The sequence below is a fragment of the Phyllopteryx taeniolatus genome, chromosome 3, assembly GCF_024500385.1.
Source record: "Phyllopteryx taeniolatus isolate TA_2022b chromosome 3, UOR_Ptae_1.2, whole genome shotgun sequence".
NCBI lineage: Eukaryota > Metazoa > Chordata > Actinopteri > Syngnathiformes > Syngnathidae > Phyllopteryx > Phyllopteryx taeniolatus.
The window spans coordinates 11,691,760-11,712,778 of record NC_084504.1 but is presented as its reverse complement, the minus strand read 5'-3'; the positions used below and the strand labels follow the sequence as shown (position 1 = coordinate 11,712,778).

Genomic DNA, 21,019 nt, shown 5'->3' with positions numbered 1-21,019 from the left:
TCTTACTTTAAGACATTTAGATAAAAACAACTTTATTGATAAAAAGTAATGATAGGTGCTTTTAGGTTGAAGTGCACGCACACACATACTGATCGTGACAAATGTCTCATGCGTGTCAACCCATTCAAGTCTTAAACTAGTGTGAAAGTACCTAAGCCTAAAAGTATAAATAAATAAACATAATTTGTGTTACTTTGTGTATCAAACAGTTTTATAGAGTGTACGTGTCACAGTCATGTGATCTGAAACTGTGATTCTCAACTGGTGGGTGCCCAAAAGTGGTATCTAAAGATAATATCAATTAAATATTCATAAGAGAAAGCCACATGGCCATGTTACCCAGTTCCGTGTACCCATGGTCACGTGGACACAGTCATGTTGTGACATGGTCACATGGTCATATGGCCAACCGAGCACATGGTCATATGGCCACATGGTCAAATAGTCCTGTAGTCACGTGATCACTTGCATGGTATCAGGGAGCAGCTTTGGTCTCCCATTCCTGTGGAAACAACAATCACTCGTCACCATGGCAACACACTAGCAACTTTATGATTACTATTATATATTATTTAACAAGACAAGAGTGTTATGAATCTGCAGAAGCAGCAGCAAAAGCAACAGAAAGCTGAAGCAGCAGAAGAAGCTGAAGCAGAAGAAAGTGAGCATGTGGATGCTGACCTTCCTCCTCTGGAAAACCTTCCCGTGTTCGATAAAGAGCGCAGATGGAGTTCTACTCAGCGAGGTCTTCACGGATGCCGTACGACGCAGGAGAGGGTTCAGGAGACTGGCCTGGACCAGGGAATAAGAGGAGAGAACATTAGAAACTAGCAAGGACCAGGGAAAACCAAGAGACAACGACAGGGACCCCAGCATAGAAGAAAAAAGATGATGGGGGGAGGGTGGGGGGGGTGTTCTGATGTGGGTAGGGGGCTTGTGAACAGTTTCCCATCAAAAACTATTCATCAACAGGGGGTTAGAGGGGTGGGGCATTTGTGTGGGGGAGGCAGGTTACAAGAAGCAAGCGGAGCGAGCAAGTGGAAACCAGTATGGACCAGGAAAGTCCAATAAAAACCAGGAGAAACCAAGAGACTAGAAAACTTCCTGTTTGAAGACTTGAAAACATACTAAAACTAACAGACCGAGCTCCATTGCAGATGATTGGATACCAGCAACATGTGATTGGGAAGCATCATATTAGCATGCGGGCAGGCCTGAAAGAGTTGTTTCCTGATTGTCCGGCGTGCTTGTCAATCACCTGCGCCCGCTCGCTGCACATGGCGAGCGACTGTCTGAAGGACGAGCGTTTGTTCTGATTGGTCGCCGACACCAGGTTAGCCTCAGAACCTGCCCTCATGGCGACACCTTTTCTGCCAGTTAGATCCAACTTCTGAATGCCACGTGGCGCCACTTCAGACCACTTTCTGTCTGGAACACGAACGAATACACGAACATGAACAGGAACACAAACACAAACACACACACACACACGAGCTAAGTATAAGCTAGTTGTTGTGGCTAAGCGTGCTAACTCACTTTTTGCTAATGCAAACCCCTGCAAAGTCAAACCTGCAAGAATTTTACGACACGTTAGCTCTGCTACAACCGTTGTAAGCTAGTGGCTTATGCTAAGTGTGCTAACTCACTTTATTTAGCAAGTGAGTTAGCATGCTTAGCATGCAGCTAATGCTAACCTCTGTGAAGTCAAACATGCAAGAATTTGCGACACTGATAGCAACTGATGCTACGTTGGTAGCTAATACTTAGCACGCAAATACAAACACACACAAAAGCTAAGTAAGCTAGTTGTTGTGGCTAAGCGTCCTAACTCACTTTGTGCTAATGCAAACCCGTGAAGTCAAACATGCAAGAATTTTACGACACGTTAGCTCTGTTAACACCTGTTGTAAGATACTGGCTTATGCTAAGTGTGCTAACTCACTTTATTTAGCAAGTGAGTTAGCATGCAGCTAATGCTAACCTCTGTGATGTCAAACATGCAAGAAATTGCGACACTGATAGCAACTGCTGCTGAGTTAGTAGCTAATACTTAGCATGCTAATCCTAGCATATGTGAAGTAAAATGTAAGAATTTGTAAGACATGTCGCTCTGCTAACAGCCAATACTAAGCTACTGGCTGATGCTAAAATAAATAAAACTGATGCTAAGATAGACGTTTGCTAACTCACTGAGGCTGCTGAAGTAGTGTCGGTGTGGGTCACAAACACACATTTGTGCTATTGAGCTATGTAAGCTTATTTTAGGGATGCTAAATTAGAGGGTTATGCTATATGTGTTGTTGCAGCAGTGTGCTACCGTTGCGCTAATGATGCAACTAATGCTGACCTCTGTGTGCTCAAACAAGCGAGAATTGCAACAAATTGGCTCTGTTAGCTAGTAGTGCTAAGTTAGCAGCCAATGCTAATCTAGCTGCGTGCTAACTCACTGTGGCTGCTGAAGGCGCTGTTGGTGTAGATCACAGCAGCATCCTGAGAGTTGTGAAGCTGTCAGACGACACGAGAAGGCGTCAATCGGCAAGGTGAAACGTTGACAAGCAAGATGGGTCGTACCATGTGCTCTAGCATGGGGGAGTTGGAGTAGACCGGTTGTGGCTGTGGGCTGGCGTGGAAGGGCTGGTCCATGTACGTGTTCAGGGTGTGTCTGCTGAGAATGCAAACATCAAAACAAGTCGTTTTTTTTGTTTGTTTTTGTTTTTTGGTCATGCGTCACCATGGCAATGCTCACTGATGTAAAGGTGTGTGTGAGATGCTGCGCATTGTTGTATTGACAGATTGCAATAATAGTGCGAGCAAGGGTTTCTATGTGGTATAATTGTGTATTTAGTATAATAACTAATTAATTTATTGAAAAATGGCGGCACGGTGGACGACATGTTAGGACACCTGCCTCACAGTTCTGAGGACCTGCATTCAAATCCGGCTTTGCCTGTGTGGTGTTTGCATGTTCTCCCCGTGCCTGCGTGGGTTTTCTCCAGGTACTCTGGTTTCCTCCCACATCCCATAAACATGCATGGTAGGTTAATAGAGGACTCTAAATTGCCCGTAGGTGTGAATGTGAGTGCGATGGTTGTTTATATGTGCCCTGCGATTGGCTGGCGAGTGTAGTCTGCCTTTCGCCCAAAGCCAGCTGGGATAGGCTCCAGCACACCGTGACCCTGAACAGGATAAGCGCTATTGAGAATGGATGGATGGTTAATGGAAAAAAATATCAAATTAGTAAAATAAATTACAATACTGAGCTGGGGTTAGTTGAATTTGATTTAAACAATTTTAAATTAAAAAAAAAATTCCCCCTGTGTGCCCTGCGATTGGCTGGCAACCAGTTCAGGGTGTACTCCGCCTCCTGCCCGATGATAGCTGGGATAGGCTCCAGCATGCCTGCGACTCAGAAGTGGCTCAGAAAATGGATGGATGGATGGAAGTTCTACATGCAACGTCATTTGAATTGAACTTTGTTTGTTCAAAAAGTTTAATGATAAAAAAGCCCCTTAAAAATAACAGCTAATGAGGGCTAATTTAAATTCATACAAATAAAAATTACCCTCTTTGCTATTTTTTTTATAATCAATAATACAGTGGGCCTTGAGATACAAGTGTAATTCATTCCGTGACCATGCTCTTATCTCAAAACACTTAACACTTATCTCAAAATATATCCATCCAAACAAAAAATAAAAATGAATGGGATAATTCTCCATCCATCCATCCATTTTCTGAGCCGCTTCTCCTCACTAGGGTCGCGGGCGTGCTGCAGCCTATCTCAGCTATCATCGGGCTGGAGGCGGGGTACACCCTGAACTGGTTGCCAGCCAATCGCAGGGCACATACAAACAAACAACATTCGCACTCACATTCACACCTACGGGCAATTTTGAGTCCCCAATTAATGCATGTTTTTGGGATGTGGGAGGAAACCGGAGTGCGCGGAGAAAACCCACGCAGGCACGGGGAGAACATGCAAACTCCACACAGGCGGGACCGGGGATTGAACCCCGCTCCTCAGAACTGTGAGGCTGACGCTCTAACCAGTCGTCCACCGTGCCGCCTGGGTTAATTCTATTAAAAGAAAATAATACAAATTATTATATACTCAGTGAGAAAAAAATTGTATACTTCGTTAAAAAAATAGTGTGATTTAGGGAGAATAAAAAAATATAAAAAATGTCCAAAAAAACTGGCATGATCAGTTAAAAAAATAGTTTGATTGGGTACTAAAGTTTTAAGGCTAAGGATAATGAGGTCTACGCATCACCAAGGCAACCCTGCCCGACCTACCTTAAGTGTGTGTGCTGCTGCGTCTTGTCATCATGGTAACCGGCCGCCGCGTCCTTCAGGAGGCGCGTCCATTGCCGCTTCTCGTCTGCCGAGCTCACCTACGAGCGCGTCACGCATGTGTCACCTACTTCCCATTTCCCTAACTTCCTGTTCGGCGGCCGCCGCTCACCTCCAGTACGGCCAGCTGCTCACCGAGTACGCTCAGGGCGATCCTGTGTGGGTATTTGCCGTCGGCCGCCGCTTTCACCTCGCAGTCTCGCAGCTGCATTGTGTATTGAGGAGAGTGAGCCCGTGTCCGTCGGGTCTCTTCCTCGTCCTCATCCTTTGCAAACATGTTGAGAACTCCCGCCTCCACCTGACAAAGGAGACTCTGCCACTGACAGTTCATCAGCACGCTCACCACACCTGACAAACAAGGCATGCAAATCAAATCAAATCAAATCAAATGGACTTAAAACAATCAAATTAAGCGACATGAAATCAAATAAAATGAAATTAAAATGAATTGAAATTTTTTTAAATGATAAAAAATCTCTTATAATAATCTTTCCTCATGGTGGTTTTAAAATTAATCAAATAAATAATATTGTGAAACTAAAAATTATCTCTTAAAATTCACATACTTTTACAAGAAAAAACAGATTAAAATTTAAATCCAGTATTTGTAAATGAAAATAAGTATTTCGTATTTATATATATATATATATATATATATATATATATATATATATATATTAAAAGAAAATACAGTTAACATGTTGTGAGTCAGGGTTAATTTCTTGATGTAAAACAAAAAAATACGTTTTAAAAACTAAATGTTAAAAATAAATAGAAATAAAAATAGAATCGAAGAAGAAGTGACTTCTGGCTTTTCCCCTGTCAAGGGTTACTGTAATTAAATACATTGAAATTATATATTTTTTAAATCCCCGGTGATTTAAGAAAAACAAATTGTTAAATAAATACACAAACATTTGCGGTGCATACAGAGCACTCCCCCGCCTCCCACCTTGGCTACTCCGACCACATCTCCATCTTGCTGGCACCAGCCTACAGCCCAATGGGGACACAGACCAAGCCCACAGTCAGAAGTGTCAGTGTGTGGCCCACTGATGCAGCCTCTGCACTCCGAAGACTGTTTCCAGTGCTCAGATTGGCAACTATCCAGGGATGCAGCTAAGAAGGAATGAGAAGTGAACATGGAAGAATACACTTCATCCGTCCTAGGCTTAATCTCTAAATGTGCTGATTATGTCTCTACCACCAAGAAGATTACTGTCCACCCGTACCAGAAGCCCAGGTTGAATGCAGAGGTGAGAGCAATGATGAAGGCTAGAGATGCTGCTTTCAGGGCATGTGACGCATCAGCACTTGGGGCAGGAAGAAGAAAGCAAGTTGCGGGCATCAGGAAGGCTAAAGAAGCCCATGCACAAAGAAAACCCAAGGCCACTTCACTTCCAATAACGCTCGGAGCATGTGGAAAGGCATCAAGTGTATCACAAATTACAACACCAAGGATGCACATTGCACAAAGCCCAGAAGACTCTTCCCTGCCAGATTCCCTCAACCACATCACCTCCACCCCCCAGCGTCAGACTCACACCACCACCCGATGACACGTCCTTCAGTTTAACCCCAGAAGACATGAGGAAGACCCTGCAAAGGATTAACCTACGCAAGGCTGCAGATCCTGATAACATCCCAGGGCGGGTACTCAAAGACTAACTACTAACAGATATTGTTAACACATTTAGCACAACAGAGTAGCAGCAGTGGAAGTGGTCTCTAGCTACAAGAACCTTGGAGTCCACCCTTCCAAGGACTTCACCTAGAGCCGGGGTACCAGACTCCATGATACGGGCTGTTCGGTCCATGTGTGACTGGTGTCAAGAGTTTGGTCTGCATTGTAAGTCAAATTTGTTTCCAGTGAGAGTTGGACTCCGCCAAGGCTTTGCCTTGTCACTGATTCTGTTCATTACCTTTATGGACAGAATTTCTAGGCGCAGCTGGGGTGTTGAGGGGGTCCAGGTTGCAGATGATGTGGTTCTGATGGCTTCATCAAGCCGTGATCACCAAATCTCGCTGGAACGGTTCGCAGTCGAGTGTGAAGCGGCAGGGATGAAAATCAGCACCTCCAAATCTGAGGCGATGGTCCTCAGTAGGAAAAGGGTGTAGTGCTCTCTCCGGGTCGGGGAGGAGATCCTGCCCCAAGTGGAGGAGTTCAAGTATCTCAGGGTCTTGTTCACATGTGAGGAAACAATGGAGTGAGAGATCGACAGGCGGATCGGTGCAGTGTCTGCAGTGATGCAGACTGTATCGGTCTCTCGTGGTGGAGCTGAGCCGAAAGGCAAAGCTCTCGAGTTACCTGTCGATCTACGTTCCTACACTCACCTATGGTCACGAGCTGTGGGTCGTGGCCGAAAGAACAAGATTGTGGATACAATAGGGTTGGGAATCTCTGGCACGAGGCCAATTCGATACATCTCTAGATACACAGGTAGCGATTCGATTCAAAATCGATATATTTTCGGGCGGAACGATTTGATACGATTCGATTCATTATGGGAGCGATACGATTCTCGATTCGATTCGGTGCAGAAAAGGTGATAGTTAACATTTGCACGTGCTAATCATAAAGAACCTTGACTTGACTTCTATAAAATTCTATAAAATGACATTTGTCTAACCTTATTTTCAAACATGTACAGTAAAAGACCACTTAACCCTGAGCATTGTTGCTTTATGGCACTGTAAAAAATACAAAATAAATATTTTCATATCTAATTATTTAAATAGACCACCACAATACAACAATTAATTTTGAAAATGTTCTCTTCTCAAACTCTGCACAAACAACATTTAAAGAGCCATGGGAGGTCACGCACACTATGCCATTCAAGCTATGACCGCCACTGCACACACGCACTGTTTTTTTCTTTCTTTCCATAGGCATCTTGAACCTGTCATTACAAACAAAGGCTTTTGTACAAAGTATCCATCCATCCATTTTCTGAGCCGCTTATACTCACAAGGGTCACGGGAGTGCTGGAGCCTATCCCAGCTATCATCGGGCAGGAGGTGGGGTACTTCCTGAACTGGTTGCCAGCCAATCGCAGGGCACACATGAACAAACAACCATTTGCACTCACATTCACACCTCGGGGCAATTTAGAGACTTCAATTAACCTACCGTGCATGTTTTTGGGATGTGGGAGGAAACCGGAGTGCCCGGGGAAACCCCATGCAGGCACGGGGTGAACATGCAAACTCCACACAGGCGGGGATTGAACCCCGGTCCTCAGGACTGTGAGGCAGATGACCCAGCACGCCTGTGACCATAGTGAAGATAAGCGGTACAGAAAATGGATGGATGGAAATAAAAATGAAGCTGACAATGAAATTCAAAGTTAAATTGAAATTGACTTAAAATAAAAATAAAGAATACAATTGAAACTGAAAAAAAAATAAATGTGAAAGTAAAATAAAATAGTGAAATAAAATAGTACCTTTGTTCTTGTATTGTTGATGTGAAGGTTCTTGCTGGTTGGTGGGTGTCAGGAGTGCACAAGACTGAAGAGACAAGCCAAAAAGTACTATAACAACTCTGCATGATGTACACCACCATATATATATGGGGCAGGGGGTCACACCACTTTCGGCTGGGCATAAAGGCCGCAGCCCCCACTTTGTGGCTCGCTCGACCACCTTGCCGAAGACCGGCTCAGCCAGGAAGCCCCACCTCTCACCACAAGGTGGCGAGGACACATCACACCTCCCCCCCGCCGCAGGGCACCCTCCCAGCGCCCCGATCTACCCGTGCGGGTGCTGGGGCAGCTCACGGACGAAGCTCCGTTGGGAAGGGAATGGGCAGCGCACGTCTGCTCCGATCGTCCACTCACGGGCTTCGGCCACCCTGCACTTGGAACTCTTTATCTTTATTTTTTAATTCCTCCTTTTTCCGTCAAATCCACCTGTTCCACGTACGGACCGGACCAGCCAAAACATTTGGGAGATCGACCAGCCTGCCTAAATTGTGTTCAGTGCAACGTAAATCCAACTCGCGGTCAACTAAAGTACAGATTGGTGCTGTGCATATTTGGGTTTAAATTAACAGGAACAGGAACCCCCAGCTCTATGCATTGTCACCGTGCATGCTCATTCCACCCTCACATTACAAGTCTAAAAAGAGACGTGGTGCCCCTTTACGTGATAAAATAATTTGATTTTAACGTTTAAACTTAAAATCATGCTAAACCAAAAGTAACGCAGGTGTCGCTACCGGCTTATTCTTTTCTTCTAAATTATTAAATTTTTATCCAAACCAACATATATATATATATATATATATATATATATATATATATATATATATATATATATATATATATATATATCCAGGCATCCATCCATTTCTGTACTGCTTATCCTCACTAGGGTCACTGGTGTGCTGGAGCCTATCCCAGCTATCTTCGGGCGAGAGGTGGGGTACACCCTGAACTGGTTGCCAGCCAATCGCAAGGCACATATAAACACACAACCATTCGCACTCACAGTCACACCTACGGGCAATTTAGAGTCTTCAACAACCTACCACACATGTTTTTGGGATGTTAGAGGAAACCGGAGTACCTGGAGAAAACCCACACAGGCACGGGGAGAACATGCAATTTTCACACAGGTGAGGCCGGGATTTGAACCTCGGTCCTCAGAACTGTGAGGCAGATGTGGTAACTAGTCTTCCCCTGTGCCGCCTCTCTCTCTCGCTCTGTGTATATATATATATATATATATATACATATATACACTTAGTGCTAGGTATTTAGGATGTAATAATGATTAGTAATTTTCCTTTTTTTATGTGATTAATAGTAGACTGTGTGGTATAATCAAAAGGAGGGAGCTGAGTTGGAGAATGTATGTTTCACATGTACCAAATATTACTTCTATTAGTTTATACAACCTTCACATGCTTTATTGTTCCATGTGACTACTAGCTGTTTTTCGATAAAGATAAGTGGAGTGTAGCTGGACAAAGATACTTGTTTTGCTTTCCTTTTCTTCTCTGTCTCTCTCACTTCTGTATAACGGAGGTGATTGTCTGCTTGGACTTCAGTAAGGGGTGACAACGCGTAAGACTTGTACCTTTTCCTCTCTTTGCAAAGACTTTTCTTTTTTCCTTGTCATAAAAACTCACAAAAACAAGATTCCTTCCTTACTTATTCTGTCAGAAAAAGATGTGCCATAACAATATATAAAAACCTAAATAGTATGTATGCTTTGTGCGTCTCACCCTGTGGGATGACAGCGGAGGTTCGATGCTGCTCCCACACGTGTTCTGATCTTCATCACCAACACTCAGCTCCTCGATCACCTATGACACACACACACACGCACGCACACACGCACACATGCACCCACGCACACACGCACATACGTATGCACACACACACACACACGCACACACAGACACACACTACATTTGTGTTAGACATGGCTACTAAATGAAGCTTCTTCCCTCACTTCAAACTTCAACAACATTCCTTGGCACCAAGATGCCACAAGATGGCGCTGAAGCAATACTTTCTTTTAGACAGGGTTTTGGCCTGACCACAAAAACAGCAAAATGTGAGTTTTTCAGCGAATAATAATTGATAGTAAAAATACATTTCTACTTGTTCCTTGTGCAAATAAGTACATTTCAGAGTCTGTACTTTTTTACTTTTACTTAACTAAAGCAGTTGATTCAGTACTTTTCTTACAAGTGTATCCCCACAAATTCTCATTTTAGCATTCGCAATATTCAGACATTTGCAAACTTTGTGGAGGTGGGATCCTAGCCTTTTTTATTTGCTGCAAACTCACCGATTTGCTGTTTTTGTTCTGAGTCCACAGCAATAAAAGTACTGCTTTACCGCCATCTAGCAGCATCTTGGGCCAAGGAACTTCTGTATGTTGAAGTGAGTTGAGGAGCTTCACTGAGACAAAAGTTGTGCTTTGCCACCACCTTGTGGCATGTACAGGCACTTATAATATATAGTGGATGTTAACTATAGAGTGGCACCTTGATTTAGGATTTCTCCAACTTATGAGTTTTTGGAGTTACAAGCCCCCAAATCTTTTTTTGCTTTGAGTTAAAGTAAAAACTTTTAACTTGCGAGTGGCCACAACAAACATCCAGCCACAATCAGTTCACAAGGTTATTTCACAATGAAAATACTGGTATGGGTATCTGTTGTGTTCTGCGCTCAGGTTTTCCTTTTTTGTGCAGGTACTTTGCCTAACTACCTTTTCTAACCTTTGATCATCCTAAGAAAGTTAGTGCTGAGAAGAAGAAGCAGATGACGTCTATTAAATTCAAGCTTGACATCCTGGGAATACATGAGCGAGGTGTGCTTGTAGTCGACTTGGCAAAGCAGAACGAGAGTACTTTATGATAGGTACTGTATTGAAGCAGAAGGAGTCGATAAAGACTACAACGCCAGCTACTAGCTCAATGCTAAAACACAATGCAAAAGGCCATAGATGGGCGAACAAATCTACCATCATTATTATGGTGTTATAAACCTTTATATAACAGATATTTGAACACAAACGGCGCAGTTACACATGGTCACGAACTGTATATGGAGCTTTATAGGAAGACCACAGACCACATTTCATGACCAAGTTATACAGAAATGTAAGAAATTCCAAAGGTTTCACATACTTTTTCCTCCCATTGTAGGAAGGCAATACAACAATAATCACAGGCATACAGTGGTGCCTTGAGATAAGAGTTTAATTTGTTCTGCGACCACGCTCGTAACTCAACACACTTGTATGTCAGATCATCTTTCCCTATTAAAAAGAATGAAAATGTACTCCAGCCACCACCCAAAAACAAAAAGGCACTCTATAATATTGTACCTTATAAAACATACAATAATAGCCAATTTAATGGAATGTAAAGAATTAAATGTTTGTGCATCATCATTAGGTCATTGCTGCTATTTCTGGTGTGTGCGCGACTTGGCCAACTAGGGGCAGTATAATGCAGTCATTCAGACACAAACGGACAAACAAACTCACGCGGCGCCACTCGTCGGCCTGCTGGAAGCTGCTGTATCCCAGCACCAGGGTGTTGGCCCCAAGCAGCAGGAGCCTGAGTTGGTGCGGAATCTTCCGGTTGCTCTTCAACTTGTAGACCAGCTGGCAGCCTCGTAGGCTCAGCTGGAGATGAGGAAGGAGGTCCCGCGCACACTTGTAGCACTGAAACATACAATACATGCTGTAAAACAAACATAATTACACAAGCACCTACATGACTACAATTAATGAAATGAATTAAAAATAAATGTAATTGTATAATTAAAAATAAATAACTGTGAGTCAGAGTGAGTTTGTAAAAGTAAAGATTAATTTTAAACATATGAAAATATGAGTTGGATTTATGCAACTTTTAAATATATTTAAATTTCTAGTCCCATTAAAATGTTACATAAGTGTGAAAGTTATTTTTTTTTCCAGAGCTCTCAGTGCCATGAGGTATATTAGGCCACAATTGCAGTAATCTGTAGTTTTCACATGTGCGGGTGATTGGCCTACTGCCCAACCCCAGAACCTGATATTCCTACATTGTCTCCCATCCAAGTGCTAGCCAGGACTTAACCTGCTTAGCTTCCAAGATCAGAGGTAATTGGACATTCTCAGGTGAAAGTTAGGGTTATTTTAGTCATTCATTCATTTCCCTGAACGCTTTTCACTAGAGTCGCTGCCGTGCCGCAGCCTATCCCAGCAAACTCTGGGCGAGAGGCGGGGTACACCCTATCTGGTCACCAGCCAATTGCAGGGCACATATAAACAAACAACCATTCACACCTACGGGTAATTTAGAGTCTTCCGGAAACCGGAGTACCCGGAGAAAACCAACACAGGCACGGGGAGAACATGCAAACGCCACACAGGCGAGGCCGGATATGAACCCGGGTCCACAGAACTGTGAGGCAAATGTGCTAACCAGTCGTCCACTGTGCCGCCTGGGTTACTTTAATTTTGTCAAAATAATGTTGATACTGAATAATAAGTAATTATTTGATCAAGTATTTATGAACAATATCATTTTCCCCTCTGTGATAAAAAAATAATTGATAATTAGCGAAATTATAATGAATTTATAGAAATAAATAACAGAATGGGCTAAAAATCTTAATAAAACAATTATAAAATTCCTCTCAGTTATTAAAACATGTATATTCCTAAAAAATAATAAAAATAAAATAATAATAATAATAATATGTTAGGGTGAATTTAAATTGTATGAATTTCAATTTCAAACAATCAATTCCATTAAAAAAAACATTAAAAGGGCAAATTTGATCTATAAGAAATATTATCAAATTTTATTTAAAAAAGTGAAATATGCATTATTATTTTTTCCATCCCATTCTAAAACCATGAATAACCTCGTCTCAGTTAGGGTTATTTACTTTTTGCAAAAATAAATCAGCTTACATAATATAAATAAAATAGAAAATAAATCAAAGTGAAAATTAAAGTGGGAATACAAGAAATTATATATTTTTTAAATCTATCTATCCATCCATCCATTCTCTTCCACTTATACAGGGTTAGAAAATAAAAAATGAAATGAAAATAAAACACACGCACGAGCAGGGAGTGGTTCCTAACGATGAAGAGCTGCTTGGTCCACTGTCCCAACCACTTCCTCCTCCACAGATACCCGCACAAGCGAGACTCGGGAGGGGGCCTGAGACAAGGCTGGGAGGAACTCCACTGGATGTAGTGAGCCCTGTCTTTCACATGCTCTTCATTATCATCATCATCATCCTCAGCATCCTCGCCGTACGACTCGTAGTAGCTGTTCTCTGACTCAGCTCGCTCTGCAGGGTTGCCATGATGTCATTAGAAGTGTGTGTCTGTGTGTATGTGTGTGTGTCAGTTTGTGCGTGTGTGTGTGAGAGAGCACGTACCCAGGTGACAGGTGCTGTTATCTTTGTAGGGCTGTGCTTCTTCATAGGTATCTTCATCCTCATCATCATCACCAGCAGGAGCTTGAGAGCCCCCTGGTGGGCAGCGCGGCACCGTGGGGACCTTAAAGGCAGATAAAACAAGTGGTCAGGTGGTCACATGACGACCAAGATGATTGGATAATAAATCAATAAGTTACACATCAACTGTCCTACTGAAGTGCGCACGTTCACTATGTATGTATGTGCGTGTATGTATGCCTATGTGTCGACGTGTGCGCGCATATTTTTAGACTCCAGCTTCGACTTCCGCATAGGGTACCTGTTGCGCCAATCAGGCGACACAAGGCAGTCACATGACCGCGTACGTAGCCTTTGCGAGCCAATCAAAATGACTCATTTTGGGTGGGGGGGAAACAGACACACGAGTGTGTTTACTTTCCAGACTCTGAAAAACAACAGCTTTGTCATGCAGCTCTTAAATTGTGACTGGCCAAAATATTTCAGCCCACTTCTACCTTGAGAAAACACCTTGCGGTAAGTTGCAGATGTTTTTATTGTTGTTTTGGCAGTGATATGGCAAAATTAGCCCTATCATATGGTGTCGCACACGCACACACAATCACTCATTCTGGTAAGCAAACAGCTTCTTCATGAAGTTATTTAGGTGAACAAAGCAAATAATGTTTCTGTAGGGCCCAATGCATGTGTTGGTGGTTTTTGGATAGTTTAAAATTTAAATGGTGGCAGATGTGAGTTGACTCCCAAATATATATATATATTTAATTTGATGCTTATGCTCTGATTTAAAAAAAGAAAATCAGAAGTTACTCACAAGTTACTCTTTACCTGAGTAGTTTTTTAATTGAGTACTTTTCCTACTCTTACTCAAGTAACTTTTTGGATGACTACTTTTTACTTTTACTTTTTACTAAAGTAACAGTACTCCTACTTGAGTACAACATTTGGCTACTCTACCCACCTTTGTGCATTTGTGTATGTGTTATTGTGTGTACATGTGTCCCTGTATGTGCGTGTGTCCATCACGTAGACCAGACGCTAATCAGCCGCCATCAGTGACCACTTCCTGCCTCGGTAGAGCTTTCTGGCCAATAGGAAGACAGATAGACGAGAGATGGCCTCACATGTAAACATCCTCTCACACATACACACACACACACAAACACACACACACACACACACATTGACAAGTACATTCGCGCACACACACACACACGCACACACACACACACGCCGTCTCCTCCCAAACCTCAGGAGGACTCTGTCATTAGTGGGCCCACATCCCAAAGCAGCCTGCTGTTCTTCTCTGGGACAGAAAAGAAGGTTCTGGTTCTGGTCCAGTTTTTTGTCTTTGAGTCAGTCTTCTGACAAGAACTTAGTGGGTCCACCAAAACCTCAAACATGAACGCTGCGCTAGATTCCTCGCTGCACAATCATCTTTTGTTTACTTTTCTCGACTTTGGTTGACTGTCGGCTCTCACGATGGGGCAACTAGCGGTTAGCAGTTAACAGGTGAACACAGTTGTGCATTTAGAATGTACTGTAGTTAGCAGTTAGCAACTGGACACAAATGTGACTTCAAGAAGATGGTGGTGTCTCATGACAGTGTAGCTAGCGGTTTAACAGCAGTTAACAGCTAACAAGTGAAAACAGTTTAGGTCCCGTCTTTGTTCACCTTTCTTGACTTTGATTGACTGCCTCTGCTCTCATGATGTTGAAGGTAGCGGCTAACATTTGGGAAAATAGTGGCGCATTTAGCTGCTAATTAGCAACTGGACACAAATGCAACTTCATGAGGAAGATAATGTCTCATGATGTGCTATCATAATGTTACAGCTAGTGGTTAGCAGCTAGCAGGTGACCAGTGTAGCATTTTGCAGCTAGTTAGCAACTGGACACAAACTTGACCTTTGTGAGAGTGATGATGTCTCCTGATGCTGTTAGGAAACTGCAGCTAGCGGTTAGCAGCTAACAGGTGGAAATAGCAGGGCATTTAACTGGTAAATAGTTAGCTGCCAGCAACTAAAAGGAGACCATTGTGTACTATTTAGCAGCCAAATAGTTAGCAGTTAGCATCTCGCAGCAACAGGTAACCAAAGTGGAGCAGTTAGCAGCTAGCAACAAACAGGTAACGAGAGGGAAGCATTTAGCAGTTAAACATTTTGCAACTGAACATAAACATCACTTTCATGAGGATGGAAACAGGCTAAAAACTGCTTGAAATGTTCCTCTGCTGCCCCCCAGCGTTAGGGTGGGCTCACCACATCTCTTGTCCAGATGTTGGAGTCTCCCGCTGCCTGGTTGCTAGGCGACGATGATGAAGGACAGTTCATGATGACATACTCTGCGTCCTCCACTAAAAACATACAACACGAGTCAGAATGTTATGGTGAGCGAGGTCTTCAGGGCCAGGAGGTAGCTTGGAGCTAACCTGGAGGTTCTTGTCTCTGCAGAGAGGATACCAGCTCCGAGATGGACTTCTTCTGGGCCTGAGCAATGTAGCTCAGGTTCTCAGAGTCCAGAACCGACAGGAAGGACTGAAGATCCCACATCAGTTTGGACAACACTGCACAAGACCAACTCATCATCATCATCATCAGAATCACAGAGCATGTCAACAAAAGAATCGATTTATGTTTCAGTCGATAGTCTATTTCACGCTACCTATAGAACATTTCAAAATGTTTATAAAAAACACGTGCCTGGATACTTCCGTGTGGCAGAAAAGTGATTGACTACAGCTGACCTGAACTGAAACAATGACAAAAACATGTGTTTAGGCTTGTGCTACCACATATCAGAATCAAAATCATTTTTATTTTGCTAAGTATGTCCAAAAAACACACAAGGAATTTGTCTCCGGTAGTTGGAGCTGCTCTAGTACGATAACAGTCAATTGACAGAGAATACTTTTGAGACATAACGACATTGAGAAAAACAGTCACTGAGCAATAAAAGGTTGCTAGTAATCTGGTAATGGCGGTTTTTAAAAAACATTTTTTGGGGACAATTGTGCAAAAAGATGCAGAGTCCTCTAGCAATTAGAGCAGTTTGAATGACTAATATAGCAATAGTCCTGTGCAATGACCATTGTGCAAAGGGCGCCGAGACTTCAAGGAATGTACGCAGTTTAAAGTATTACCCAAAGGGTTTAGTTTTATTTTTTTTAATTTCCTCTAAAAAATCCAAATGAATCCAGCGGAATCTGTGGGTGAGGAGGGTAAATCGAGTGGATGTCCTAAATGTTTGTCCAGAGAAGATCGCAAGACTGACTAGAGGCGCAGTAGCCACTTCTAAAGGTTTAAGGATGACATTTTCTCACAGGTACGACGAGTGTTTGGTTGGGTCGTCTTTGAGTAATTTATCAAAACATAATGGCTAACCTGCTAGCTGACGCTAGCAACTCTATTAAATTGTAAAGAGCGTGTCTGTACCATTAATTCAAGCAAAAGAAGAGTCAATTAGTTAGTCAGTCCCTCAATGATCATGTTAAAGGTCCCCTTCCATCAATTTTTATTTGTTTATTTTTCATAATCGTTGATGTCCTTTTATCGAGTTTATAAGATAATTTGGGTTGGGTTTTTTCAAGCTATTCTAGTTGGTCTTTTATGCCTGCCAGTTGAAATTGTCTGACTTCTCATTAATATGTGACATGTAAATAAGCTTTGCTCTGACTGGGTCGCTCATCTTCCCTAATTTAAATATGGAAAACACATTGGCTCTGGTATCAGAGCGTCTACTAGCGTCTAGAAGCTTCGGGAGGCCAAGCATTCATAACAATAACCCATCCTTCGATATTTTACTATGATTGTGAAGCGCAATACACCAAGCGTTGGAGTATTGGCCCACTAATAGGGAACATGATCTGGGAGAGGACGTGTGTGAAAATTAAAAGAGAGGGGGATATTTTGACGTTATGCTCGTCTTCCGCTCCCATTAATTTGAACTGAACCTGCCGCGACAATGAATGCAAGCTTCGCTATTTCATCTACCACACTTACATTAAAAAATATAAATGTAGTTACGTATTGTTGTAAAACACAACATATGTATACCTATAGATTGTATTTGTATAGCTTGGCAGCGGCTGAGACTCGCTCGCTTGAAACCCAGAAATGCCGTGTTGCCGTTCAGCTGAGCTCAGTGGTTGGGTACCAACCACAAGTGGGCAGGTACATAAATATTAATTGATGAAACTATGTCACAATGGCGGCAATTTCAAATCCACATGTTTTGCAAGCCTTATGCCGTTTATTGCCTTTGCATTCAATTGACAAACCGCAAAGATGTCAAACTTAAACCTTGTCACAAACTAATTTTGAACTATGTTAGGCAAGAAAAACAGCAGAAAAAAAATATTTTGATGGAAGGGGACCTTGAAGTATGTTTGAATTTCCGCAATGTCTATTTTTGAATCAACGCACTTCTTGAAATGTAAATTACGTCTGGGGTTCTGTCTCCCTTTCAAGCAATTTACCTCACATAACATCTTTTCAACTGACACGTCACTCATTTAAACTACCGCGTAAGATATGAAGGCTAAAATCATCATTCAAGCCATTAATCCTGTTTTGTCAATCACTCTACCTTGGTCAAATGACATGGAGGGAGGGGTTTATTCACTAGTGGTGCCATCGGAGATTGCTAAGGCTTTTCCTACCCAGAAGTACTTGTGATGTCATAGTGAAAAGATCAAGAGCAAAGCCATGAATTTTCTGGGTTTTTTTTCCAGGTCAATGTTCTGTGTGAAAGGCACCAATAAAAAGAACAGCAGAAACTAGCAAGGAGGAGAATAAAGATGCCGATACCAGTAAAGAGCAGCATAAACCCGTGAAGAAGAAATGGCAAAGAAAAGACCAATAGAGACTAGCAGAAACCAGTGCACACCAGCAGAGAGCCAACAGACACCTACAATGACCAGAAGAAACCAGAAAGGACCAGGAATGATCAGCAGAGACAAGTAGTAGCAAAGACCAGGAAAGACCTGTACAGACCGACAGGGAACAGGAAAAACCAGTAGAGACCAGTGGGGAGACAAGTAGAAACCAGTAGTCAACAGCTGAGTCCAGCTGAAACCAGCAGAGCAGCAAGGACAAGAAAAAAACCCCAGAAAGAACAAGGAAAAATCAGAAGAGACCAGCAGGGACCAGGAAAAAAGACCAGAAGGAGACCAGTTGAAACCAGGAGTCACAAGCAGAGAGCAGCAGATGCCAGCAGAGAACCACAAGAGACCAGAAAGGACCAGGAAGGTCCAGTAAAGACTAGTAGAGATCAGCAGAAACCAATATAGACCATCAGAAACCAGCAAGGACCTGAAGAGATAATTAGAAATCAGTACTAGGACCAGTAAAGGCCAGCAGAAACCAGTAGAGACACGCAAAAACCAGAGTTTGACACGTTAACATGCTAGCACTAATATTTATGCTCCACAGTTTCCACTTTCGCTCCCTTTGTTCACTTTTTCCCTCAGTCTCCTCTACAATTATAGTCAATAACGTAAATGAAAAAATAAATGCAAAAAATAAATATATACTTCATTAGCAGCTGACAAGCTAAGCTCTCCAGACAGGAGGCCATTGTTGTGCGGGTCTCTTCCCACACACACACATAGCATTGACAGTGCTCCAAGTGGGAGATGATGCTAATTTTGCTAGTCAGTGATCTGCTACCGCTATAAGCAGCGAGCCACACACACACACTTCATCACCGCGACGATGACACACGCATTTGCTCATACATAAACACACACTTATCTGAAAATCAACATCACTTCCTGTTTTCGGCTTTGATGCAACAGCACACAAACTACAAAATCATGTCAGAGTGGCACAACAACTCTACTGGACACACAACCTCTGTGTATGTGTGTGTGTGTGTGTGTGCGTGCGTGCATGTGTGTGTGTGTGTGTCGGGAGGATTTAAGATGGTTTACCATAAAAACCAAAGCCTCCAATTAGCACAAAGATGGGAATTCCTCTACAACTCTCCGCTGTGTGTATGTGTGTGCGTGTGTGTGTGTTAGAGGGTGTGGAGCAGCTTTCTCTTTCATTCCATGTTTGTTAAATATAGCCAAAAAGAAAAAAAAGGAGACGAGAAAGAGTATGTTGGTGTTTGTCGGCATCCAATCAGCATCAAGCTTCGCTCATGAGGACACAGTCCGTAATATTATGATGATGTTTTCGAACATGCATCAGCTGACATGTGCCTTATCTTCATCTCATCATGGCGAGCCTACATTTGGACTTGAAAGAACCTCATGAAACTTCACCATGACCTTTAATTCCAGGGAACCCTCCGGAGAACTTACAGAGTCCTTCAAAAAGACCACTAAACTGTGGTCTTAGAAGGTCCTAGAATTTTTCCAAGAAATGGGCAAAGATCAGTTTACCAGAACCTTAAAAAACAGCTTGATAGTCCTCTTAAAATAGAACTATTCACATAATACTAAGAGACAACTGAACTTACAGAGACCTTCAAAAGACCACTGAACTGTCCTGTGTGGCCTGAGAAGGTCCTAGAATTCTTGCAAATGGGCAAAGATCATTTTGCCACAGCCTTCAAAAAGTCTTGAAAGCATCCTTAAGATAGAACCATCAACATGATACTAAACACCTTCTTCTGGAACCTTCTTTAGACTCCTGATGGAATTCCTGAGGAACCCTTAGTAGCCTTTCAATATATTCCTCAAATATAGGTAAAGAGACAACAGAATCCTTCTCTAGACTTCACTGTGCTACCTCTGCAAGACCACCTGAACCCCACAGAACTCACTGAACCGTTCAGATTCAGATTCAGTGCTATAGAAACAAACTATACATTCCAGAGTTAGCAGTGATTTAACAAAATTAATTGCACAAGAAATGATAAGGGGAAAGACAGCACCTAAGAACCTAAGAAATATTTTGAAATGTACATAGGATATACAGAATATATATATGCTCACCAACCTTTTTGAAACTGAGAGCTATTTCTTGGTTATTGATTAATGCGAAGGGCTACTAGTTTGATCTACACTTTTGAGGCTGCTTCAGGTTCAACGACATGTCAATTTCAGGTTATTCACAGAACAATAACAATATTTTTTGGTTAGCAACTTTCTTAGTAACAGAAAGTAGGGGAAAATGGTGATCATTTTTGTCCTAAATAAAAGCTGATGTTTGCGAATGTGTTATTTTGATTAAACATAACAAATAATCAGTCTGCTTTTACGAAGGACAACAGAAATCAGGGAATATATAGTGTTGACAGGCTGAAATCAGAGGATTTGGATAATTTTAAATTAAACAAGAGCTCTATGGAGTCAATCATTTATCAAAATATTTGTCGATTAATTTGATGACTAGTTGTTGAATAATTGTGACAACTACTACCAATCAGTTATTCTGGTTTAATTGGATAATGGGAACGCAAAATACTGCGATTGGCTGGCAACCAGCCTCCTGCCCGATAATAGCTGGGATAGGCGCCAGCATGCCCGCGAGCCTAGTGAGGATAAGCAGTATGAGAAATGGATGGATGGATAATAATGTATGTGTTCCTATACAAAACGAGCATGCTTACCTTTCTCTTTCTCCATTTTTTCTCTCTCACCAGACGATGCTAATCAGTTTCATGACTGAAGATGATACAAAATGTCATAAAAAAAGAACAACACAACAACAACACGAATGAAAGACAAAACTTGTATTGTGTCTCCTCAGTGATGTTTTTGCTTTGCTTCTGCTGAGCCTGAAGTT

The 21,019-nt window shown here is 42.2% G+C and overlaps 1 protein-coding gene across 4 annotated transcripts; it reads right to left on the bottom strand.

The window, feature by feature from the left end:
- On the bottom strand, window positions 1–20,999 carry si:dkey-220o5.5 (actin filament-associated protein 1-like 2). 4 transcript variants are annotated; one of them, XM_061769099.1, is made up of 16 exons: window positions 20,844–20,997; window positions 15,715–15,849; window positions 15,545–15,639; window positions 13,266–13,386; window positions 12,943–13,175; window positions 11,365–11,544; window positions 9,587–9,667; window positions 7,803–7,866; window positions 4,466–4,701; window positions 4,297–4,394; window positions 2,572–2,662; window positions 2,448–2,505; window positions 1,537–1,569; window positions 1,259–1,428; window positions 682–792; window positions 1–502 (listed from the first exon to the last, which is right to left on the bottom strand). In XM_061769099.1, the coding sequence occupies exons 1-16, from the start codon at window positions 20,857–20,859 to the stop codon at window positions 476–478; spliced, it is 1,749 nt and encodes a 582-aa protein (XP_061625083.1). In that variant the 5' UTR covers window positions 20,860–20,997; the 3' UTR covers window positions 1–475. The 4 variants fall into 4 exon arrangements, 3 of the variants coding, with proteins under 3 accessions (XP_061625083.1, XP_061625082.1, XP_061625085.1); XM_061769098.1 differs by having other exon boundaries at window positions 2,572–2,665; window positions 20,844–20,996; XM_061769101.1 differs by lacking the exon at window positions 1,537–1,569 and having other exon boundaries at window positions 2,572–2,665; window positions 20,844–20,995.
- Between the last annotated feature and the right edge of the window lie 20 nt (window positions 21,000–21,019).